Source organism: Xenopus laevis, chromosome 7L (genome assembly GCF_017654675.1).
Source record: "Xenopus laevis strain J_2021 chromosome 7L, Xenopus_laevis_v10.1, whole genome shotgun sequence".
In the NCBI taxonomy this organism is placed as follows: Eukaryota; Metazoa; Chordata; class Amphibia; order Anura; family Pipidae; genus Xenopus; species Xenopus laevis.
Genome location: NC_054383.1, coordinates 96,740,809 through 96,768,467, shown reverse-complemented (window position 1 = coordinate 96,768,467; position 27,659 = coordinate 96,740,809). Strand labels below are relative to the sequence as shown.

Genomic DNA, 27,659 nt, shown 5'->3' with positions numbered 1-27,659 from the left:
AGTGCTTCCCCCATAGTTCCTCAGCTGCATACTGCCCCTATGGAGACACTTGATAAGGTCCAATTAGCATGGAATGTAGGGTGGCTTTTCATCTTCTGGAAACACATAAGCCTTTAGTAAAAACATGCTTGTTTTGCTAACAAGTTAATGGTGTGCTGAGTTCATGAAAGCTATTTAGCACACTGAGCCATCCTGAGAACGATGAGCTTGTGGTGCAAAACCATGACCCCATATGTCCTGTTTTCACAGTCACACTCAAATGGCTTCAAGTGATAACTTAGCTGCAATACCACCAACAGGAGTGTTAAACATACAAACTAGGGGCAATGATAAGATACATTTGCCCTTTCACTAAACTGAAATCGGACACAATTGCGGCAAATATTTTCAAAGACTGGTTGTCTGGTTCCAGTGTTCAGCGTGTGTTTTTCTTTAGACACAAGTGCAATGCTGCCATTGATAAAGGGCATTGATGAAACCCCGGAGCTACTGCCTGGTTTAGAGGAGCCTTAGCATCAATAGGCACAGGAGCAGATAAGAACATCCAAAAAGCAGGTGGAGAAAAATAGATCCCCAGCCTCATGTGCCATTAGCCTTAGCATTTTAAAACAAATGTTTATACATGTACAGCTTGAGCAATATTGGCTATGCAAAAAAAAACACCTGATTATACACAGAAAAATGTGATCTATGGTTAAGCATTTTAAATTGTTAGCTCTTTTGGGCATGGGCTCTCTTTACTTCTTCTACCGGTTATTGCTTTCTGTATATAACCAGTATATTCAATGTATACAACCATTTATTATACAGTACTGTGAAATATGTTGGCACTTTATAAATAATAAAACTGTTTTCAAAATGGCTTCGCTGCTTCTTAACAGATCAGGGCAAAATGTCATCAGTGCATCAGGGCATCAGTTAACATAACCCCTCTCCTCCTTGAAAGAGTAGCAGAAGGCTCTATCCCAAGAGGGTAGCCGAGAAACCGAAAACAAAATGGAATACCTAATGTATGAAATATCATGGGCTGCTACCATCAGCCATCTGCTCAGACAGCTTTAACAGGCCCAGAAAGGAGATCTGACACCCTCCCCCCCCCCATGAGAAATACAAGCAATGAAAACTCGTCTCTTGTGTATATATATATATATATATATATATATATATATATATATATATATATATATATATATATATATATATATATATATATATGCACACACACACACAAGAGCCATGAATTAGGAATGCACCGAATCCAGGATTCGGTTCGAGATTCGGCCAGGATTCTACCTTTTTCAGCAGGATTCGGATTCGGCCGAATCCTTCTGTCTGGCCAAACCGAATCCAAATCCAAATTTGCATATGCAAATTAGGGGCAGGGAGGGAAATCACGTGACTTTTTGTCACAAAACAAGGAAGTTTAAAAAATTTCCCCTTCCCATCCGTAATTTGCATATGCAAATTAGGATTCGGATTCGGTTCGGTATTCGGCCGAATCTTATGTGAAGGATTCGGGGGTTTGGCCGAATCCAAAATATTGGATTCGGTGCATCCCTACCATGAATATCCTGTAAATTATATCCTTATAAAAGGTACTTAGTGATATCATCTGTTATAATTGGAGCTAAGTGATGTCATTTCTGTTTCATGACTAACTGAAATGTGTGTATTATAATAAATAAAGTACCCATGTTGCAAAATATGAGGATATTATTAGAAGTCACCTCGAAGTTCCATCACCTGCATAAAATTGAAATTAAATCAAAATACATAATATCACACAGATTTACTGTAGGAGCCTGAACCCCCCCCCCCCCCCCATTGCTTTGGGCCCTGCTAGGCAGCCACACAGTTTTGGAATTAATGCAGATATGACTTTAGCCTTCTGTTTAGGATCACTTTGCATTTTTGTGCAGCTACACTATTCAACTGATTTGTAGTGTACAACTGCAAGGCTTTCCAATGCTCAGGTATTGTGGGTGTAATCACCCACAAGGAGTACAAGTTCAGTCGTCCATTACCCTTAAAGTGACTGTTTCAGCAAAATGCAAGTTTGAGGAGAGAGCTTTAAATGATGATCTGTTCTGACCATTGCTTGGGAGGTTTTATGTAGCATCCGTACCCACTGTTGTACCAACAGTGCCCACTGGGATATGCAGTCAATTGGATATTGTTTTGTACCCCTTCTTATTTATACAATTAGTACTTTATTGCTAATCTATTTGCAGTGCTTTTCTGTTCATTTTCACAGCTGCCACGGGGGATTTTATCCAGAAAATGTATCCCTTTTGGGATACAAACATTTTATTTTTCTAACGTTAAATAACATCTCGTTTAAAACCTTTAGGTGCTTTGAAATTAAATATTACAGAGATACATTTTCCATGTTATTCAGTAAAATAAAAGAATTGATTTATGGTCTGAATATTTTTTCAAGGCACATCACTGTTATAATATTGCATTGGTGATTAATCTATTCGCACAGTTTGGGCAGTTCCACATTAGTATATCTGGTATATCACTCATTCTAAAGGTGGCCACACACGACACAGATATTATCATAAGAAACATTGTTTTGTTTGATATTTGGTGCATGTATGGTAGGAAAGAAGACGACCAATATTGACAAAAGAATTATCTAACGGTCAGCTCAAATTCTGATTGGACAGTAAACACAGGTGACCTGTGTTTACTGCTGAATCAGATACAGGTAGAATTCTATTGTTTCTACCTGCATATCTGATGACTCAGCTCTAAATGTCTGTAATGAAAACAAACAATCTTTCCAATATAAGATCGTTATTGTAACGTGTATGGCCACCTTAAGACTGCAACTCCAGGGATGCAAATGACTGTGCCAAAGGCCCTTTATTGTATGACTACTTGCAGTTCTGTTGCCAGAGATTTGAAGAAATGGCCATTAATTAATTAATAGTTTTGATGCAGCACTAACAGGATAGCGGTGCAAAATGGTGTACTCAGCTTTTTTTCTGTATGGGGCAGATCTGTGTCAATGAATCTTAGTTTTAAAAAGAATACTTTTAACAGTATTAATAATGACTTTAATATCTTATGTTACGTTCCCTAAGTTCAGGCGATTGGCACACTATAAAAACAGGATGCGGCTAACATTAAAGGGAAAGGAAACTCAACTTCACAGGGGGAAAAAAAACATATGGCATCATTTGTATGCCAGTTAAACTTTTGTGGCGTGCATTTATCAAATACAAATGAATGTAGTTTTATATTTCCCCCATTAAGGAATTTCATGAGTGCTGTGATCAGTAGCATAACGGTATTCATATAGGGTCCCCAGCAAAAAAAAATAATTCAGGGCCCCTTATGGCAATGACTCCACACTCTTGACATACTTGCTTGTGAAGTGGATTACACTGGGACAGACATGTGAGCAGGCAGGCACAGGTAGGATAGAGGGTAAAAGTAAAGTAACCTGTCCGGGTCCCTCTCTTGTTGTGGAGTCTGCTGTTTCATAGTTAAACCTCTGACAATGCTTTATTATTTACCATGTAGTCATACACAACATCAATACATTGCTGCCCAACAATACTGATTAGTGTTTGTCTAAAGCTGGCCATAGACACAAAGATCCGATCGTACGAATCATCGTACGATCGGACTTCCCCATCTCCCGACCTGCCACTAACCATTCAGATCAAATAAAGTAGAAAAGAACAGATCAGCCGATGTTCTGCCCCTGACAGCAATCTTACAAAAGTTATGTCCGACCAAAGCTGGTGACAGTCTCCCTTTGAGAATCGTACGATCTGCAATATATGCAGAAAAATTATCAGCAGCCTACAGAAATCTTTTAACCTGTCCAATCGACCAAGCGTCCCATCTCCGCTGGACGAAAAATGTCGTGACTCTCCACATACGGGCCGAAAATCGTACGAATCCTCAATTCGTACGATCAGATCTTTGCGTCTATGGCTAGGTTTTTTTTGTTGTTTTGTGGGCTGCCACTTATTCATTGACTGTAAACAGATTTCTATTAATATTCACAATCATTTTAGACTGATTAGTTCCGGCACTTTATACACTAGGGATTTGTTTTTAATCTATATTGGTGACTAGATTTAATTGACTTAATATTAAGTTTAAATTTATCCTTATTATACATATGCATTAGTAGATGAGAAGAAGCTATTTTGATCTCTCTGTAGCCCTTTGACCCTTCTTTTTATGAGGACATACTTTTTGCATTTGCAGATGATTCCAGCTCTGCATATTTGCATTAATACTGAGCATTTGCTTGCCTATTTTGCCTGTTTAAGATAATTTCTGTATCGTTTTAGAAGTGAAATAAGTCTTTCATATTATGGTTTGACAGCCTTTTAGATAGGTTAGATAAGCAGAATGGTAATTATGGGGCAGATGCAATAACACTCATGAATTCTTTATGAGCAATACAGCTGCATACCATTAAAGAGTTAATGACAGTTTGATATTTGACAATTTATTATCCAGGGTAGAACAATTTGTTCCAGCACAGAAAACAATTATCCGAATCCTTTCTCCTCGCATGAGATACAGTCACGATTCAAATAGAAGACCCTAAACTGACACATCCCATTACAGGCAATTCGAGCTTTCAAAAAAAAAAAAAAAACAGATTATACCTTGTACAATGAGAAACTGAAATCGGATACATGATGTCAGTCACCTTCATGCTTGTGTTTATTTTGTCAAAAACTCAATGGTGCTATAATCTGTAAGGCTAACTCTGGGCTAACTCCACATGTGAGAAGTTTTTTCTAATATGAGAGAAAGCTCATCTGAGAAATACTATCTGTCCATGTGCTTGTTCATAATCAATTATTTCTTTTGACAGCTGCAAGAATCCTATTCCAAGTCTTCAAACAAGCCAAGTTTCATTCAATAAAAAACAAAATCTATTTCTGGTAGAATTCTTTTTGATAAAACAGATTTTGTAATGTACAATGTATGTATTCCATGATATCTGTGACAAACTAGACTATCAAAAAAGACTATCATCAAGTCTTGTTATGAATAAGACACAGAAACACTCATTTACAAAGCACTGGAATAGGGTGCAAAGAATGGGCCCAAAGAAGCATGTTTTTGCATTTTGCATACTAGCCCATGCTTAGTGCACATAGGTACAAAGTTTGATTGCAAAGGTCTACTTTTCTTTCTTGAGCACAATACTAATTGCATTTGGCATGATGCAGGATTCCCCTGGCTTGCATGTTATTAAAGGAACAGTAACGTCAAAAAATAAAAGTGTTTTAAAGCAATGAAAATATAATGCAGTGTTGCCCTGCACTGGTAAAACTGCTGTGTTTGCTTCAGAAACACTACTATTGGTTATATAAATGAGCTGTTGTGTAGCAATGGGGGCAGCCATTCAAAGGAGAAAAGGCTCAGATTACACAGCAGGTAGCAGATAAGCTCTGTCTGTCTAATGGTGTTATCTATTATCCATTAGTTAACCTGTGCCATATAGCCGTTTGTCAATTTCCGCCATTGCTACACAGCAGATTGTTTATATGAACTATAGTAGTGTTTCTGAAGCAAACAGATCAGTTTTACCAGTGCAGGGCAACAGCACATGATATTTTCATTACTTTAAACCACTTTTATTTTTTGACGATACTGTTCCTTTAAGACATGGAGGTTAGGGAGTATCATACAATTCCTTAACTGGCCATATAAAGGTATGTTATTTTGCTCAATTCATACCTGAAGGAATTCATTGTTTTTCCTGCATTTTTTGTTAGAAACTGCTCCATATGAAAGACCCAGGTGGCACCAGTAATCTGCACAGCACACATGTAATGTTTGCACCCTATAGGTGTGCCAATTCTGTACATGTATAAATGCATGATAACAACATTAAACCAAGGAGACTATTTATCATGCTGTGTAAAAAGTGGAGTGAAGCATTACTGGTGATGTTGTCCAGAGCAACCAATCAGCAATTAGATTTCAACAGTTAGAAAACAAAAGCAAAAATCTGATTGGTTGCTATAAGCAACATAATTTCACTCCACTTTTTACGCAGCATGATAAATACAGTAGACAGCCTAGTGTTGGTACCTAGTGGAATGTGATACAGTATTTTTATACCTACTGAAGACATATCCTTGCTTGGGAGGTGGGATACATTCTGCAATTCAGTTACTGAAAAGTATTTTCACTTAATGAATTTGTTAGTAAGCCATAGTTTATTATTGTTATTAAATTAAGTACTATGCAGTACAATGACAGTGTACAGTACCATCATCATGTGTCTCTCTGTTCTTTCTCCGGTGTCGATCCCTTCGGTGGCTAACAACAGAGTCTGTGCCAGTCTCATTGTCTAGTCCATCTCGACTGCTACTGGCATTTGGGCTGTGACAAATAAGGAATATAATATTATACTGCTGCATTGTATTGTATATATTGTACATGTATTTTGTTACATTTTAAAACTGCTGTGCTCAAATGCCAATTATTACATCAGTGAACACAAAACTGTAGTACACAGAACATTTTTTTAGCACACAAATCATTCAGCAAGTGGCTGGAGATTTCTGTAAAAGTTTTTTAAGCCACACAAAGGCTCATTTATTAAGGAGTAGATGTAAGCAATGGATCACTCATTGGTGCAAAATTGTGCCCTGCAGCAGGCCATACACCATACAATTACACCTAATACTGGTGCAGTGCAACATCATTTTGTGACCTTGGGCCAGATTCAATTCAATGAGAAAAATGTTTATCACATGAATCAAGGAGATTCAATTTAATATACAATTGAATTCAGAAAATTTATCTCACGGTTTAACACGTGAAAACTCTATTGAAGCCTATGAGAAAACATGAACTGAATTAGGTTAAAACATTTTTATCCTTAAATTTAATCGTATGATTTTCAAATAACCACAATGTCAAAGCACAAGTGTTATTACTATGAAGTGCAAGTCACCATTTTGCTTCAGGCATGACACTTTGCTAAATGATCAAACTACTGTACTAGTAGACATAGTGAGCTGGAGGCAGAATGGCAGCTTATGCTTTAACCTTTAAGACATAAAAATTGTAAATAAGAATATATTTTAAATGTGCTTTTTCTTAAATGGCCACTATACCTACATATCTGTAATGCAGAATTATGCATACTACATAGGAATATTTATGTCCTTCCATACCTCAGCTACTAATTGCTCAGGGAAAAAGCACTCAAAATCCTCAAGTGTGCCATTAATCTAAATACAAAACAAATGAACCTTACTTATTCTTATTACAATGCATCAACTTAATAACAAGTCAGAAATCCCTAAATCTCTTACTGAAAAGATGGTGGGCGTGAGTCCCCGATGCCTCCCGTTCTCTCTATAGGAAGAGGAAGGTCCGTGCGACTTTCAGTGCTTTGAGATCCACCATCTGAGTGTGAGCTTTCTGCCAACACCAACTAAAAGGGGAAAAAGTATTTTAATGTAGAAAGCAAAGAAAAGGAATGGAAAAGAAAGTAAACCATAGCTAAAAGAGGGAAAAGGAAGTAAATACAATGTAGGATCAGGGAGAAATTGTGGCCCCCCTGGTGGAGGGTTTCTCACAGATACACATTCAGCAGTCACTTGAATGTTTTAATGGCTTAAACCAATAATAACGTTTTTCAGCTGATGAAGGGAGGTTGTACGACCCGTAACGTTGATGTTGGTGATGATATAAATCAATAAAGAAGGGGCACTTTCCCGACTGCAGAAATGTGTGTGCGGATCCATGAACAAAAAGTTGCTGTTGCTAAGGGACCAGGCCGGGTCAACGGAGGACCAGCACCACTACTGCAGAGTGAGTAGATTCGGGGTGTGCAGTGTACTTATATTAAACCAATTAGAATAATAGGGATGCACCGAATCCACTATTTTTGATTCGGCGGAACCCCCGAAACCTTCATGAAAGATTTGGCCAAGTACTTAACTGAATCCTAGTTTGCACATGCAAATCAGGGTGGGGGGGGAAGAGTCGGTCGCGCAGCGTGTGGCTAAAAAAATGTTATTTCCTTGTTTTGTGACAAAAAGTCACATGATATTAAGGATTCGGCTTCAGTTTAGCCAGGTAACAGGATTCGGACGAATCCTAGTCCTGCAGAAAAAGGCCAAATCCTGCAGAATCCTGGCCGAATACCGAACCAAATCCTGGATTCGGCGCATCCCTAAAGAATAATGAAGTTGTCATTATTCTACCCAGATAACAGAAAAATACATTTTATTAACACATTCCTATACATGCAGTTTTGTTTTAGGCATACTAATACTTGGTCATGAAGCTTTCAATCTATTCTCTGAAGTTCAATAAACTGACCCATGTCCCCTTATGTCTGATTACTGTGCAGTATCTTATACCACCTACTATAATCTCTTACAAAATGAGTGCTAAATGAGAACACTTACCCAAGATACCACTCTGCCATTAAAACATGGGAGCTTTGCATTGTCATCCGAGATTTCCTCTTTAACCACCCTGAAAGACAGAAGGTGATAAACTAGTTAGAGACTGAATTTTACCTGCTCAGTTGTCATACCATGTACTTATCATAGTCCTAGGTGTAGTGTGTTTATTTATTTATTTATATATCTACCCAATGTGTCCTGCAATGCAAAATGATTATTTCTAGCAGTAACCTCACTGATTTGCTTATTAAAATGAAAAGCCACATTGCTCTTAAAGGGAAACTTCATCCCTTGTTCCCTCCAGTGACCAATCTGCAAAACGATAGGAACATTCTTCTTGGTTTTACCAAGCAATAACTTTGTAACAAAGATCTATAAGAGTACCTTTATTTACCTATGGTAGAAAAGGCATGCAGAACATGTATAACATTTATTGTTTTAGCATAATGTCCATTAAAAAGATATGGGTTTTTAATATGCTTTTACAAATATGGTTGTATTTCTTTAACACCTCTGTTGTCATTGAAGACTCTTTAAAAATCAATAGCACAGATCCACTCTATAGAAAGATTTAACAGAGGATTAAAAGAACAAAAGGGGCATTAACATTGCAGTGCCGGAGCAATGTCAAGTGAAAGGAATACTCTCCTGGGACAAGCTTTACTACCGAAGCATAAAGTGAAGATACTCGTGTACCAGTTACACATGAGCAACATACAGTCAATGGAGTTTGAGAAAAGCAAAAGAAAGATTTTACCTCTTATGAAGAATGCATTGTTCAGGTTTCAAATATATGCAGGTTTCAAATATATGCAGCCTTACTGCATCCTCTTTCACTGAACTTGCATGACATGTATTATTATTACTATTATTATTTATTAGAAAGAAAATCTTTTAGATACATTTAGGTCACAGGTTGAATGGAGGTGAAACCTCTTGAACCTTTTAAAGGGGTTGTTCACCTTTAAATATACTTTTAGTATGATGTAAAGAGTGATATTCTAAGGCAATTAGCAACTGGCTTTAATTTTTCATTATGTGTTTTTTGAGTTATTTAGCTTTTTCATCAGCAGCTCTCCAGTTTGCAATTTCAGCAATCTGGTCATTAGGGGGCAAATTACCCTAGCAACCATGCATTGATTTGAATAGGAGACTGAAATATGAATTAGGGATGCTCTGAATGATCTATCTTAGGGGATTTAAGGGGAAAACATTTTTAACTTCCTTGTTTTGTGACGAAAAGTCAATTTCCCTCACGCCCCTAATTTGCATATGCCGAATCCTTCTGAAATAATCCTGGTAGAGTCCCGAACTGAAAGAGGGCAAATAATTCACAAACTATAAAAAAGAAAAAATCAAGGCCAATTGAAAGGTTGCTAAGAATGAGCAATTCTATAACATACTAAAAGTTAATATAAAGGTGAACCACCCCTTTAAGAAATCAGGAAGCTTTTAGGTCTGCAGTGAACCCCTTTCCAGTTCCCCCTGGATTGAGAAGTGGCAAGAGATGGGGAACACAGGTCCTTATGGGCCCCTCTCTTTGTATGCCTCTCTGCTTGTGCAGACTGCTCTAGAATGCTGCAGTTGGTCAGGTACCTGCAAAAAAGTGGGTAATCTTTGGGTTGTGTGTAGGACATTCAGCTGTGGGTATGGGTTGGCAAGGTCATATATAGCAAGGTTTATTCATTTTTCCCTATTTTAATTTTTTGTCCTTGGCCACTACTGATGATGCCACTTCTGATGATGCCACTTCCAGTTTGCAGCCCATCCAGTTTAATGGTGGTAGCGGGTGGGGATGCAAGTACAAGTGGAAAAAAATGCGGGTCCGGGTCAGGTCCGTCTTTCAAGATTGATTTTTGAGGGCCCTTGTAAACTGTCACCAGAGGCAAGGTTCTCACTTTGCCTCATGGCAGGAACGGGGCTGAAAGAAATCAATATTGTGCTACTATTAGTGGACCCAAATAAAGTTTGCATCCAACCGATGCATCAAAACGTGCAAATACCTGCGAGTGCTAAGTACGCCATTTTTGTAAATAATAAAATATACAAGAGTTAAAGTTACCTATGCCTAAAATTTGCCTCAAGCTTTGACACCTGTAAGATCCCATACACACACAGACACACAGTCATGGCATAGACACTGCATAAAAACCTGCAAACAGGCAAACTGTTTACCCTTCTTACATGACAATCTGTACACATCACAGTTCCTGGTATTCTTATTTAAGCATGTTTGCTATACCATTTGTGCACATTTCGTGTGTGTGTGTAAATTGTAACAGCAATATTGTGACAACAGATCTTATTACCTGTTTTGTAATGGACCGTTGAAAAGAAAACCTGGTCATGGTAGTGAGTATAAAAGAAAAAGCAATGCTAAATCATAAGAACAAACATTAGCAATGCTGGGTAAAGCCAGAAGTTTGTTATCCTGGAGCGGTGAGAATATTCTCTTATCCATAAAGAAATGTGTTTTTTAGTAAAAATGTGTCTGCAGACATCTTTAATAAAATGACTCAAAATAAAAGATGCAGAGACTTGCTCAGAATTTTTTTTTTGTGCCAAATCATCACAAATGAACTTGATTACTCTTTTTCCTAATGTGGGGCAAGGGAGAATGAAAGAATCTGAGATAAAGATATTTCACTAAGTTATATAGCACCAAAGGTACAGAAGGACTTATCTGTGACATAGAGTTGTTGCTGGAATAGGTGGAATAACAACCCATATGGCCACTATACCGTCAGGTTTTCTGGTGCTTACTAAGCTAAATAGGTTTGCCAGCATAGCATTATGTTGTCTGTGAGAAAGCCTGGAAAGCTCTATCTCTGGCATGGACATTTACTCTTCAGTTGGGTATCCCATATACTCCTATGTCCTAAAATATCCCTTTACTGCTTGGTCTTGCTGTCTTCTAGGATTAAAACAACATAGAAGACATAGGAGTCCTGTTTGGGGTGATATGGAAACTTCAGGTCAGAGGTGTAGTACCATAGAAAGGGGAAGACCACCCCCCAAAGGTATGCTAATATGTAGGGATGCACTAAATACAGGATTCAGTTCGGGATTCAGCTTTTTTCAGCAGAATTCAGATTCGGCCGAATCCCTGTGCCTGGCCAAACCGAATCTGAATTTACATATATAAATTAATGGCGGGGAGGGAAATTGTGTGACAAGGAAGTAATTCCTTTCCCGTCCCTAATAAGCAAATTAGGATTCACATCAGTATTCATCTGAATCTTTCACGAAGGATTCGGCTGAATCCCAAAAAGTGGATTCAGTGCATCCCTAGTTTTGGAGCAGCCCCCCTTCTTATCAACCATTAAAGCAGTGGAGTTAGTAGGGCAGGCCCGGATTTATGGCGAGACCACAAAGGCCCGGGCCTGGGGCAGCAATATTTAGGGTTGGAATGCCGCCCAGCTGCAACCTACAGAGCACAGCTTTTTCATCCGACAGTCGGATAAATGTAGTTCTTGCCTGTGATTTCTCCTTCACTTTCTGTTATCTTCAGAACATCCGACACGTTGCATGCGTTTCGTCGCATGGCGACGCATCGGCTCGAGCCGCATCGTGGAGTTCCTCCCTTAACCTCCGGGCCCTGGGTGTGAGCAAGCTCATTTTGCTCCTCTTACCCCCCTCCCTTCTCTGCTGTAATCTGAGCCCAGAGCAGGGAGAGACTCAGGCAAAAAGTGATGTCAAACCAAGCTAATACTTCAGCTGCTATCCTAAACAAACAGAGAGCTTCTAGAGCTTTTTACTCAGGTATGATAAAACATTCTGAGAATTAGTATAGCATTCTAGCTTGCACTATTGCAGCTGATCTATTAGCAATAAAATGCCTCTGTAACATTCCTTCTCCTTTAAGGGTTTAAATGCCCAGGCATTTAACGGAAGAAGCTGCTTGAAAGAGAGGTGAAACGTTTTCAAGAAAACTCAGAAAGTCCAGTTGCTAGATACTATATATCATGACCTGGATGAATGAAAATCTTCATAGACATCCCCAAAAATATGTTTTTCCCGAGATGCAGACAACTGGACAAAATTAGCAGCAGGTGGTGCTGTTGCTACAAATCCATTAAAATACCATTTAAAAATGTCTAATATCTTTAAAACAAACAAAAAATGTATGTAAATTGACAAAGTGCTTAGAAGTGCACTCTGAGCAATTTTACATACACTTGTTTTAAATGTTTATATTTCTTTTTACCAATTGTAACAGTTTTTTAGCCAAATACACTGTAATTCTATAGATGCGTTAGTCAATTCATACGTATATTTGCTTTAACTAAACTAATTTGTATGCATCACTGTTGCCACTTTGCCTATTATTAAACCAAGTGCATTCTTGTTCTGTGGCACTTAAATGGTTAAAGGACCATGACACTGATTTATGTTTGTTTCTTTAAAGATAATAGAAAAATGTGGTCTGTTTCATTGTCTTCACCTGCCGGTAATTTTTTACTTGAAATGAAGCTCATGTTAATCATTTACAGTATTGCTTTGACCCCATTTGCACTATTGACTCCTATTTACGTAAGCATATTATTCCTATATGAAATACGAAAAAAAAATTGTCTTTTGGGGTACAGGTTTGTTCCTTCATTTTGTGTTGCCATCAACAAGTGGTATATTAAAGGAAAACTATACCCCCAAAATGAATACTTAAGCAATAGATAGTTTATATCAAATTGAATGACATATTAAAGAATCTTACCAAACTGGAATATATATTTACATAAATATTGTCCTTTTACATCTCTTGCCTTGAACCACCATTTCGTGACTCTATCTGTGCTGCCTCAGAGATCACCTGACCAGAAATACTACAACACTAACTGTAACAGGAAGAAGTGTGGAAGCAAAAGGCAGAACTCTGTCTGTTAATTGGCTCATGTGACCTTACATGTGGTTTGTATGTGTGCACAGTGAATCTTACGATCTCAGGGGGCGGCGCTTATTTTTTAAAATGGCAATTTTCTATTTCTGATTACCCAATGGCACATACTACTAAAAAAGTATATTATTATGATAATGGTTTATTTACATGAAGCAGGGTTTTACACATGAGCTGTTTTACTCAGTATCTTTTAATAGAGACCTACATTGTTTGGGGGGTATAGTTTTCCTTTAAAGAATCTTACCAAACTGGTATATATATTTAAGTAAATATTGCCCTTTTACATCTCTTGCCTTGAGCCACCATTTTGTGATGATCTCTGTGCTGCCTCAGAGATCACCTGACCAGAAATACTGTAACTCTAACTGTAACAGGAAGAAGTGTGGAAGCAAAAGACACAACTCTGTCTGTTAATTGGCTCATGTGACCTAACAAGTATAGTTTGTTTGGTATGTTTGTGTGCACCGTGAATCCTATGATCCCAGGGGGAAGCCCTTATTTTTCAAAATGGCAATTTTCTATTTATGATTATCCATTGATGCATACTACTAAAAAGGTATATTGTTATGAAAATGGTTTATTTACACGAAGCAGGGTTTTACATATGAGCTGTTTTATGCATTATATTTTTAGAGACCTACATTGTTTGGGGTGTAGTTTTCCTTTCAAAGCTGAAAGAAATCTGCTTCTCATAAAACTTTATCCCTGGCATGTTCAGAATAGCTAAAATGACAAGACAAATATTATATGAGAAATGCAGGGCTAGTCCTATGAACAGCTTAAAGGAGAACTAAACCCTAAAAATTAATATGGCTAGAAATGTCAAATCTTATATAATGAACTTATTGACCCAGCCTAACGGTTCAGCACTTCTATAGTAGCAATTATCCAGGCCTTCAAAGTTGTCACTGACGTTTCCCATATTTTTTTTTGTTACTAGTATCTGCTACATGCACATGCTCATGCTTTCATCAGGTGGTGAGAAGCTAAGTTTAGGGGTTGTCTCAAATCATCAAGCAGATGAGGTTTGCCCGTCATATAAACTGGTGCTACAGGGCGAATTATTAAAGGGGAACTCCACAAAAACATAACTTAATTGTTTGAAAAGTAAACATAATTTCAAGCAACTTTGCAATATACATCAATTAAAAAATATGCAGAATTTTCAAGATTTTTAATAGTTTCTGACAGTTCCCTAAGTCCAGCCCCCTGCTCTCCTGCTGATCTGTCTGACTACTTTGCTGACCTGGCTGACGCGTGGGACTTCGCTGAAAGAATCTGCGGCGAGGAGTAAGTATGGAGTATGGGGCATCTCCCGGGGGGGGGAGGGACTTAGCCTGGAGAGGAGGGAGTTGGTCTACCTAGGTAGACCTAGGGGTATGGGTTTTTTTTCAGGACAAGTTGATTTCTCCTTTAACAGGAAGCTCCATCGTTGGTCCCCTTCAATTTCGCCAACCGCAATTAAGACACCCTTCACCCTTCACTGGCAATGCTCTCCAGTCCCAATGGTACAAATGAAATGTTGCACGGGGGAGGGCAGCCACCATGCTTGATTTCCAGTCCTCTGCCCTCAGGTACTGATCACTGATCAAGAACATTTACACTTGAGGCAAGTGGCCAATACCCAAGAATTTATGATTACCAAGTATAATGTCCTTTAACACGTGTATTTAAAAAAAACAGGTATGGGACCTGTTATCCAGAATGCTCAGGATCTGTGGTTTTCCAGATAATGGATCTTTCTGTAATTTGGATCTTCATACCTTAAGTCTACTAGAAAATCATTTAAACTATAAATAAACCCAACAGGCTGGTTTTGCTTCCAATATGGAATAATGATATCTTAGTTGGGCTCAAGTACAAGCTACTGTTTTATTATTACAGAGAAAATGGAATTTTGATTATTTGAATAAAATGGAGTCTATGGGAGACGGCCATTTCGTAATTCGGAGCTTTCAGGATAATGGGACTCCGGATAATGGATCCCATACCTGTAGTGCTTTAACTGGGCCACACTAACAGTGTCTGTATCTTCCCATTTAAACCCTACAGTATCCTATGAAAAGTATAAGGTCTTATGCTCTCCAAACCAAATATTTTTGATGGAAGAAATTGTCTTTGCCATAAACCAGCCATTGTCTTCCAGAATCTGCTTGTCTTAAGGCAAACATTAAAAAATAATCCCTTCTGTCTCTTTCCAACATGGGTCATTTCTCCTCTAAACACAGACCAACCAACAGCATTGCTAAACCTTACTGCACCTCTCACTGTGCCAATAGGTTATCAGTTCCACGCACACATCCAGGCACATTATTTCTGTGGTACCACGTGTTTTACTTTGCTGGGGGTAAAGGATCTAATGATAACAATGAGCTGATTCTCAGTAATTTATCTAATACGGAAATCCTCTTCTAATCATTATACTTCATTTTCAAGTTCACCTTCAAGTGTGTTATAGAATTGGCAATTGGTCTTCACTTTTTTTTTTTAGTTTTTAAAACATATGACTTCTGATTCTTTCCAGCTTTCAAATGCTGCTCACTCATCCCAACAGCCAATAAATATTGATCTGTGAGGCCAAAATTTTATTGTTACTTTTATTACTTATCTTTCTATTCAGCCCCTTTCCTATACATCTTCCAGTCTATCATTCAAACCATTACCGGGTTGCTAGGATAATTCGGACCCTAGCAACATTAAAATTAAATTTTAAAAAATCAAAATAATTCTGAAACTGCAAATAATAAAAAATGAAGAGTAACTGAAAACTATCTCAGAATAACACTCTCTACGTCATAATAAAAAATAATTTAAAGGTGAGCAACCCCTTCAAAATAAATTATTAATAACTAATTTCATTGAGTTCCATATACATCAAACAAGAGACCATTTGCAGAGATGGCACAATTAAATAAAAAAAAACTCAGATACTTTCCTTCCAGGACCGATAAAGGATTCCATGGACTGGGGAAAACCATGTAGATACAAGGAGAACATACAGAGTCTAGAAATCTTCACTATACTGATATAACCTGCTTTTTGGGGTAGGGTGTACAACCATCCTTCCTGTGCGAGGATCATCCTCTTGAATCTTAAAGGAGGAGGAAAGCTACGGAGGCAATTTATTGCCAATAGATTAGCTACAATGCTATATTTATTCTGTAGAATGTTTTACCATACCTGAATAAAAAGCTCTAGAAGCTCTCTCTGTTTGTTAATGATAGATAGCAGCTCCAGTATTAGCTTGGTGTGACATCACTTCCTGCCTGAGTCTCCCCTCTGCTCTGGGCTCAGATTACAGCAGAGAAGGGGGAGGGAGAGGAAGAAGGAAAGAAATGCAGTGTTTCGTTTGACAGAAGACTCAGAGCAGCACTACTTTGAGGGTTTATTGGTGTATTTAGGTGGAACTTTCTGATAAGGCTTACTTATTTTTAACCTTTCCTTCTCCTTTAAGGGCACGTGGGAATTTTCTTTGCCAGTATACATCAGTCAGCAAATATCATCTCTACCAACTCTAAGGGCCCGATTTAAGAATGCCTGAGCCTTTGTGCTCGAGTCTTCTGGTCCAAAATATTCTGGTTCCTAAAATATAGTGTGGTTTCTTTATTTGAATAAATAAGCTACCTGATGAGCAGGTTTTTTCCCCAAGTGGGTTTTCCAAACAAATAAAAAGCTCAGCACCTAAAACCTGCCAAGCTTTTAAATTTTTAACTATTTTAAATAAAATAGTTTAGGAACTCTCATGTGGTTCTTATAACTGAAGGCTTGAATGTTTTTAAATCAACCCCCAATAACTTTAGTGGGAACCACTAGTACAGGCAACAATGGGAGGCAGCAGGTGTATTTTGGGTGCTTCGCTACTAGTGGATTTGGGCTCCATTCTGTGTGCCATTACCCTTTGTAGCTGCAAACCCAGCCAAAATGTAGACAACTACAAAACTTGTTTTTATAAAATGGAAAAGGAAACACTGATAAATCTCCAATTAGTCTCTGTAGGGATTCAAAAGTTCTTCACAATTGTACTAATCTGGAAGATATCTGAAACATCTGTGGTGCCTTTAAGTTATCAGCCAAAAAGCAACTAGTTCCTTGAAGAACTGCACCCTGACAAGAATTTTCTTCATAAGTCTTATCTGTACATTCCTGTGGCATATATGAGTAGTACGCTGGCACGAAGAAACGCCAATAAATGTCACGGAAATGCAGCTTTGCTGCCAAATTATTCAGGGGTTGGTTTCATATTAATATTCTTTACAGCTTTGCTCTAGCTCATGTGCCAAATCTACAGAATGGTTATTTTAATATTTTCTTTAGTTGGGAAGATGTAGGGGAAAACCGAGGGATGAGATATCAAAACCACAAGCTTTTATTTCCACACATTCCTAAGTTTCAACAGCGATAATGGCAACACACACCTTGTAAAAGGCTTGCAGTGATTTCCATTGACAACAGCTAGAAGTGATACCAGGAATTTGCATTGGCCAAAGGTCTAATTCTAAAGCTGGCAATCATGGACCAAGTGACTCAATTTGACTAATATGGTGGGACAAATAAAACTGATTTGATAGTTTGTCTTCCCGGGGCATTGATCAGATCATGATTGGAGCCTACAGAGTCGAGAGAGGACATCGCCCAATGGAATTTCCAAACCAGCTTCCAAGAACCCCATTTATGGGCCAATAAGCTGCAGACTCTGGAGGGGCACAGCCAGTAACTTTTATCGTCTCATGCATGGTCAGTCCAGGGAACTTTGTCCCTCACTTGTTCAGATCAGGGTCATAACTAGTCGGCACACAGCAATTCCATCCCTCCCCTCTGACTGTCTTCTAGTGAGAAGACGGCTAATACTAGTCCACAAAACTGTTATAGTAACTTGTGAAGCTAATCGCAAATACAGAAATGTATACATACATTTTCAGTTTTTAATGTTTCCATTATGCAAATACAAACAGAAAATACTATAAAATTTATTTTTTTCTTTTGAACATACAGTATATACTGGGGAAAACCGTCTCCCTTTTAAAGGGGACCTGTCCAAAATACTATATTATCACGTTAGTCAAGCAAAAGAAACTTTAATTGCACTATATAAATTATTTGAATCGTGTTTCCATCAGTCTGGGAACTCATAATTATAGCAAGCAGGCAGGAGCCATTTTGTGGACACTGTTATTAAGACAAGCCTTGTATCATCTCAGAATCTTGTTTGTGCACCCGAATTGGGGACTTGATGTCCATCCCCATGCCCTGGCTACACACTTAAATGGTAGAGAGAGAGGGGGAATCTGTGGACATCTATTAAGTGCTGAATAGAAAGTGAAAGTAAATGCCTGCTCCACCTCTATGCCTAAGGCATAGAGGAGAGGCAGGCAACATTTGATTGACAACTGAGATTTTAAATGAGTTTACAACAGCTATGAATGCTTTAATAAAAAAAAGAATTTGGATTTCATGTTTCATTTGGAAAGGACTTGGAACGTTGGTAATAGTATGTATTGTGAGTATATATCCATTTTTTAAAATATAGTTGCTCCTGAAATGTTCACTTTTCATTTAGATGCTGTAAGTGTTATTTATTGTAGCTATTGATAACCTACCCGCAACATTTAAATAATATTCTCCATTCACATTCCCAGCAACTTGACTTGCTGGTTTCTCTTCCTGTTGTACTCAGTCCTAATGCAATCATTCTTTGCAAAACTACAATATTTACTTTGCTGTGTGTGCATAGCTTTATTGGCTCCTTTTGATAAATAACTGAAAGCCACAGAATCTTTGGTTTTAGATCACTCAAGTGACTAATATATGAAGCCTGTAAAAAGCCTGAATGTTACTTCCATTTGACTGGCTCTAGAATCAAGGGCCATCATTTCCTTCAGGTCCGAATGCTTTTAATTCTACCTGTCTTAAACTGTCCAGCAATGAAGCAAGATAGAACCAACCCAGCTGCTTGTTTTCATACACATTTGCAGGGGATCCTCAGGTGACAACTAAATGTAAGGAAATCATAAATCTTTTATTTACCAGTTGCTCTAAACATCATATGGGTTCTGCCACAATCCAATGTTTTCCCCATAATTCCAGCATAATTTTGGGTATAAGGGTGAGTTGTGTCTGACAAGTCACACACGGTTTTAGACAAATGGGATACACTACTTGTGTTAAAAACTTTTATATCTGATATTGTTTTATTGCTAGAGATGCACCGAATCCAGGATTCGGTTTGGTATTCTGACTTTTTCAGGAGGATTTGGATTTGGCCAATTAGTAAAAAAAAGTTCTTGGTTCAGGCACCAATTTTGATTCCTCGTGGCTGCAGATTCAGGTGTCTGTGTTACAACTTAAGGTACAATATTCAGGAAAATACTTAAAGTGACAGTGTGAAGTTAAAGGAACAGTAACACCAAAAAATTTAAGTGTTTTAAAGTTATGAAAATATCATGTACTGTTGCCCTGCACTGGTAAAACTGATCTGTTTGCTTCAGAAACACTACTATAGTTCATGTACACAAGCTGCTGTGGAGCAATGGCGGAAATTGAAAAACGACTATATGGCACAGGTTAACTAATGGATAACAGATAACACCATTAGACAGACAGAGCTTATTTGCTATCTGCTGTGTAACCTGAGCCTTTTCTTCTTTGAATCGCTGCCCCCATTGCTACACAGCAGCTTATTTATATAAACAATAGTAGTGTTTCTGAAGCAAACACAGCAGTTTTACCAGTGCAGGGCACTTTATTTTTTGACGCTACTGTTCCTTTAACACATCTTTTTTCAAAAACTTTTCACAAAAAAACCTTTTTAGTCCAAATTTGGCCAAATTTAATCTTTAAAATCATGTGACTTTTCATCACACAAACAAGGAAGTAAAAAAATGTGTAACCCGCTTTATGTACAGTTCTCTTTCATCCTTCATGTTCGGATTCAGTTCAGTATTTATCCCTAGTTATTTCTGAATGCATCATTTCATAAGCTTTGAACTTTATTCTTTAGGTGCAAATATTCTGCTCCTATGGATGGAGTCCATTGTGCCCTCCCCCATCGATTTGCAACAACAGGTGGGACAAATACACTTTTAGTGAATGCAACTATATGGAAGGACAAGGAGCGACTTTGGATGCAATAATCTTGGCATCACTTTAAATAACTCTATTTTTGTGTGAATGGCCCCTCATTCACCCATATTTTAGCACAACATTTAGTGGCCTGTTTATTAAGCCTCAAATTTTTCTGGTCGAGTTTTTAAAGGGATACTGTCATGGGAAAAAAAACATTTTTCAAAATGAATCAATTAATAGTGTTGCTCCAGCAGAATTCTACACTGAAATCCATTTCTCAAAAGAGCAAACAGATTTTTTTATATTCAATTTTGAAATCTGACATGGGGCTAGACATATTGTCAATTTCCCAGCTGCCCCAAGTCATGTGACTTGTGCTCTGATAAACTTCAATCACTCTTTACTGCTGTACTGCAAGTTGGAGTGATATCACCCCCCTCCCTTTCCCCCCAACAACAGAACAATGGGAAGGTAACCAGATAGCAGCTCCCTAACACAAGATAACAGCTGCCTGGTAGATCTAAGAACAACACACAATAGTAAAAACCCATGTCTCACTGAGACACATTCAGTTACATTGAGAAGGAAAAATAGCAGCCTGCCAGAAAGCATTTCTCTCCTAAAGTGCAGGCACAAGTCACATGACCAGGGGCAGCTGGGACATTGACAAAATGTCTAGCCCCATGTCAGATTTCAAAATTGAATATAAAAAAATCTGTTTGCTCTTTTGAGAAATGGATTTCAGTGCAGAATTCTGCTGGAGTAGCACTATTAACTGATGCGTTTTGAAAAAAACATGTTTTCCGATGACAGGATCCCTTTAAGGGGAAAATCAGAATTTTTAGAGTAGTGCTGTCCAACTTCTGGAGGATGGGGGAGATGAATGGCACCAAACCTAGGGGTGCCCATGATATAAATCTGTCCCTGTTCCCAATTGCAATTACATTTATAAATAACGTTAAACATATGTTGTTAATGCATATTAGCAAGCTACGTATGGGTATAGGTTTGTTTTCATTATGCAAAAACGTTTTTTGGCTAGAGATACCTTTTAAACTTGAAATTTATGACAAAAATCATATACATCAGTGGACTTGACACATGAATACAAACCAATTAAACTTGCATAGAAACCTGAGTAAGAACTTATTGTACAATAACTCAGTTTTACTAGCTACAGTAAAAGTTTCTATCCAGCTTTACTAGATTTTCTCCAGTTTCTACCAGGGTTTTTATTCACAGCTTTCCAGTCATTCAGCTTTTACATGCCAATGAGATGTCAAAAAAAGCAGTCCATAAAAGTGTATGTGTGCACTAGTGTTGAGTGGGCCTGTCCAAAACCCACAGGTCAGCCAAGCTGGAGACAGCACAACACTCTTCTAGCAGATGTTAGAGGCAGGTAGTGGGTCTGACTCTGCCCATGACCGACCCTCACACAAACGCAGGTGTGGGATTATAAGTAATGATGGCATGATGTGTCAGAAAGGGTACAGGTTGGGTTCGGGCAGGTTAGGGTCAGACAAATACCGTAGTCCACCACTGATATTACAGGGGACGGGAAAACTGCTTACTCGTACTTTAAAGTTCTTATGTGGTTTGTCTGTGCAGGTAAGGGATATCTTATCCGGAAACCCGGAATTACGGAAAGGCCATCTCCCATAGACCCCATTTTATGCAAATAATTCAAGTTTTTAAAAATGATTCCCTTTTTCTCTGTAATAATAAAACAGTACCTTTTACTTGATCCAAAAAGCAAAAACAACATATTGGGTTTATTTAATGTTTACATAATTTTCTAGTAGACTTAAGGGTAGGGACACACTGGGCGATTTGGGGAGATTTAGTCGCCTGGCGACTAATCGCAGCGACTTTTCTTCCGGAATGCCTCCCCTCACTCTGCGCCTGGATAAAATGAAAAGTCGCCGGCACTAATCACACACGCGATTCGTTTTCCGAAGTCGCCCGAAGTTGCCTCACGAGGAAACTTCGGGCGACTTCGGAAAACAAATCGCCGCGTGTGATTAGCGCAGGCGATTTTTCATTTTAGCCAGGCGCAGAGCGAGGGGAGGCATTCGGGGAAGATTGGTCGTGGAAAGTCGCTGCGATTAGTCGCCAGGCGACTAAATCTCCCCAAATCGCCCAGTGTGTCCCTACCCTAAAGGTGTTGTTCACCTTTAAATGAACTTTTAGAATGATGTAAAGAGTGATATTCTGGGGCAATTTGCAATTGGTTTTCATTTTTTATTTGTGGTTTTTGATTTATTTATCTTTTTATTCAGCAGTTCTCCCGTTTGCAATTTCAGCAATCTGGTTGCTAGGGTCCGAATTACCTTAGCAACCATGCAACATATGAGATGGACTACGAATAGGAGATGGCCTAAATAGAAAGATGACTAATAAAAAGTACCAATAACAACAAATGTGTAGCCTTACAGAGCATTTGTTTTTAAGATGGGGTCAGTGACCCCCATTTGAATTATGGAAAGAAGAAGGCAAATAATTGAACAACTATAAAAAATTTAAAAAAAAATGAAGACCAATTGAAAATATGCTTAGAATGGGCCACTGTATAACATACTAAAAGTTATCTTAAAGGTGAACCACCCCGTTAAGGTATGTAGATCCAAATTACGGAAAGATCCATTATCCGGAATACCTCAGGTCCAAAGCATTCTGGATAACAGGTCCCATGAAAATAAAAACTGGGTAAATAGATAGGCTGTGCAAAATAAAAAATGTTTCTAATATAGTTAGTTAGGCAAAAATGTCATGTATAAAGGCTGGAGTGACTGGATGTCTAACATAATAGCCAGAACACTACTTCCTGCTTTTCAGCTCTCTAACTCTGAGCTAGTCAGCGACTTGAAGGGGGGGGGCCACATGGTACATTTCTGTTCAGTGAGTTTGTAATTGACCTTCAGCATTCAGCTCAGATTCAAAAGCAACAGATATGACCCATGTGGCCTCCCCTCAAGTCTCTGATTGGTTACTGCCTGGTAACCAGGGTAACCAGTCAGTGGAAACCAAGAGAGTTGAAAAGCAGGAAGTTGGGCTATGTTCTGTTATGTTACACATCCAGTCACTCCAGCCTTTATACATTACATTTTTGGCTAACTAACTATATTAGAAACATTTTTTATTTTGCACAGCCTATCTATTTACCCAGTTTTTATTTTTACACTGAACAATTCCTTTAAAATGAACACAACAGGCTACTTGGAACAACGGATAAAAGATGCCCGAACACATCACAAGGTCACTGCAATCCTTTAAAAGTAATGACAGATGACAAATTGGAACTAGCTACTGTATTTCTTTTCATAATTCTCCTATTAGGGCAATTTTTCTCCTGGTTTAAAATTTCTCTTTTGCAATATATTGACCAAACCAAACTATTAATACCTAAGCAGTATCTGTGCATAGATTTGTGTCATTGCGTACATGTGTAACACAAAGGAACCACTGGAATAGATGTTTAAAAACAGCAGGAAAACATCAAAGGAGCCTGAACATTGGATTATGAAGAGCCTCGGCAGAAAGGATGGATTAAAAGGGAAGTACAGTTTCCCCTGTGCTTTTGAGTAAGCGTCATGGTTTATTTATAGTCTCTGCTAAACCTCGTGTCAGGATATTGGTTGAGCTGGAAAAATTGGCAAGTAAATGGCAGATGACTTTCAGTGTATATTAATATAAGGTTGTATATTTCAGGATAAAAATAAGGACTATCTAAAAATAGTATAAATGGAAAGGGACCAAGGATTATTAGCATACAATTGACCAAATAACTCATGCAGCAGTGTAAAAGGCCAATATAATCTTGCCTTCCATAACTTGGGGTACAGATGCAATAGACAGAATATTGCAGTACAATATGTACGGTGTACGTTTTGGACACTGCTAGTATTGCTAGTAGGTATGGGATCCGGAAATGGTTCTGGAAACCCATTATACAAAAAGATACAGAGAGATTGAGCAGTGCAGGGGGCAGCCGGGGGAACCCCCGAGGGAGCTCGGCATCAGACAGCAGCAGAGGCAGTTCCCTAATTATTTTCAGATGGATCACCAGAAATAACGACTTTTTCCAATATTGAAGTGTAAATTGTCATTTTTCACCTTCTAAAGCAGCTCTGGGAGGGGGGGTCGCCGACCCTGTAAACTTTTCTAAATTGATACATTTAGTTGATACATTTCTTATCTTTGTCCCTGCTGAGCAGAATCCCTGAGTTTTATTAAAAGCAGCTGTTAGAATGTATACAATACTGCAGAGATGCAGAGAAATGTATCAATAAACATTGCAAAATTGTAACAGTTCAGAATCTGCACCTGAATTACTGAGCTGCCAGACTCAAACACCAGATACAGGAACATTAAACTTTAAACTACCCCTTTAAGGTATGAAGATCCAAACAAAAAGAGCCGTAACCACAGAATCCCAGGTCCCAAGCATTCTGGATTACAGGTCCCATACCTGTATATATAACTACAGTATTTAATGCAAACTGGTGCTCATACTGAAGACTAGAAATTCCAATGAGAAATAAAGTCACACTTAAAAAGAAAAAAAGAAGTTAATGGTTTGGCTGCATTATGTAAATATCATAAATTAACATTTTTCTCACAGTGGAGGGATTTGTAAGATGACTAGTTTACACCAAGGAGCATCAGGCTCTTGGGGAATACATTTCATAACTGGAGCTGCACAGATGTTTTTATTAATCTTTTTCCATAGCTCTGACAATGCGGAGGATTTGTCATGGAAATTAATAGTCCAAACTTCACTTAAATTCTACAAGCAACCAGGGAATAAATAAGAGCAGATTTAAATTGTTGTGTGTGTATGTGTAAGTTATAGGAGATACAAAGCATCTCTATGCACAGGTTTCCCCCATTGAATTACAGTTATTTCTCACTTCAGCCCCCCTTTCCATGTAGTTTGCAGTGATTGGGGTACAGTAAATGTGTTATATTGATAAAAGGCATATACGGGCAAATTCACTAACCTCTGAAAATTCACCAGCGATGGCTTCGCTCACAGCGCAACACTTCGCCAGGCGTAGATTCGTCCGGACAATGCTAATTGACTAAAATCCAGTTGCATCCAGGGCGCGATACACTGGCAAAGTTGTGCTAGCGTTACTGCGCCAATCGAAGCGAAGTTGCGCTAGCGTTGCCTAATTTGTATACGATGGGAAGTTAAGTTCAATGGATGTATATGTTGCAGCAAATACATTACACTACACAAGCCTGGGAAACCTTAATAAAATAAAGTTGTTATATTGCCCTACACATGAGCCCAGTGTATAGTTTATATGCCATATGTTAGGAAATGTAGGGGGGAAGCAGGTTAGCCCAAAAAAAAATTTACGCTATTTTTCAGCCTATTACCCTGAAAAAGGAAAAGAAGCTATAGTTTTTAGGGACTTTTAACTATTTTTTGAGGAACTCTTATCTACTCTATTGCACTTGGCCTGGTCTGAGGTGGCGAAGGCAAGTCTGGCGCAAGACGTAACATTCCGTAAAATCCGCATCTTAGTGAATTTGCGTAGTTGCGTCCATTCACCAGAGCACAAATTCACCAGGCGTTATGGAGCGAATTAGTGCTAGAGTCTATTTCCTTCGCTAGCGAAGTTATACCAGCGAACGTTAGTAAATCGGCGAAGTACAGTAATGACGTCACACTGGCGAATTTTCACCTGCGTTAGTCACTTCGCCCTTTAGTAAATTTGCCCCATAGAGTCTGTTCTTGTATTATGACTCAATAAAATTTCACTTTCTCCCAAAGCATTTATTGATGTGCAACATTCTGTTCGTGATTAATAAATTATAAACCATGCAAGTTAAGACTTCTCTTGGACTCTTGGCCACACAGGTTGAATTGAGCAGATGAGAATTCCATAATTAGACATCACGCTGGGATCTGCAGACAGTCTAGCTAACATGAATAATCTAGATATAGCCAACCAAAAAGCCTATAAAAATGTATATTCCATGGCTGCACCCCTCACCTTCAATTAGGCTCTCTGACTGTGAACTGCTGTCACAGATGCTACATCATTACCATTTAGGGTTGGCACAATATATATTCCAGTTTGCAATTTCAGCAGTATGGTTGCTAGGGTACAAATTACCCTAGCAACTATGCACTGATATGAATAACAGACTGGAATATAGCCTGGCCTTAATAGAGTATTATAATATAATAATAATATGAGTAATACAATGTAGCAATAACTATAAATTTGTAGCCTTACAAAGCATTTGTTTTCAGATTGGGCCAGTGACCCCCCATTTTGAAAGCTGAAAAGCGTCAGAAGATAAAGGCAAATAATTTAAAATAATACAAAAAAGAAAAAAATTGAGGCCAGTTGAAAAGTTGCTTAGAATTAGCCATTCTATAAATTAAAGGATATGCTTTGTGAAGACAATGGAACACAATGCATTTTGTCATTTACATCAGTGCACAATGTCTTGTGATAATATGAAAATACTGTAAAATGCTTTTTTACAATATGTGTAGGCTTTGCCAATTTTAAAGGGATTCCTCAAACCCAAATAATACAAAAAATGTATAATGAAAGACAACAGTAACTAAGAATTTTAAGTCTAAGTAACTTTCAAATATAAAGTAATTGATATTTGTTTATTAATGTATACCAGAAAACTGATAAGAATTCTATTTCTTTCATTATAGGGGGCTAAGCAAACTATTGCTATTAAAAGTATATGGCCAAAGATTTATATCCACGTTGACTCTGGTAGCTGTAAAATAATTCTTTGTGAGAGAAAGATTATTTTTCCTCCCAAAATATTTAAAGGTTTAGTAGAATAGATATAAGGAGTGTCTGTGATAATGACCCTGGCAACATGCTTGTGTTGTTAAAAAAAAAAAGGAGGATGAAATGATAGAGCAATTGGCAAAGCTAAGGAAAGTGAAAAGCTATTGAAGAGAAAGTCATAAACAGGGCAAAGGCTTGTAGGCAGAACTTGAAGGAAACAGGCTTTTCAGAAGCCAAACCCTACCTGGAAACACTGCCAAGGTTCATAAGCCTGCAAGTGCAAAAATCCAGATTGTTCTGTATGCCTCCCTGATCTAGGTATGCTACAAATGCCACCAATGTCCATGCTGTAATGCAGGGATCCCCAACCTTTTGAACCCGTGAGCAACATTCAGAAGTAAAAGGCGTTGGGGCCAACGCTAGCATGAAAAATGTTCCTAAGGTGCCAAATAAGTGCTGTGATTGGCCATTTGGTAGCCCCTATGTGGATTGTCAACCTAA

General features: G+C 38.2%; 1 protein-coding gene across 3 annotated transcripts in view; it reads right to left on the bottom strand.

Moving 5' to 3' along the window:
* dvl1.L (dishevelled segment polarity protein 1 L homeolog) overlaps positions 1-27,659 on the bottom strand; it is an 89,017-nt gene that overhangs the window by 49,805 nt on the left and 11,553 nt on the right. For all 3 annotated transcript variants that reach the window (XM_041569360.1, XM_018226034.2, XM_018226035.2), the window contains exons 2-4: positions 8,424-8,493; positions 7,320-7,441; positions 6,266-6,378 (exon numbers count right to left, since the gene is read on the bottom strand). In XM_041569360.1, the coding sequence (XP_041425294.1) occupies positions 6,266-6,378; positions 7,320-7,441; positions 8,424-8,493 (305 nt within the window). The remainder of the gene's footprint in view (positions 1-6,265; positions 6,379-7,319; positions 7,442-8,423; positions 8,494-27,659) is intronic.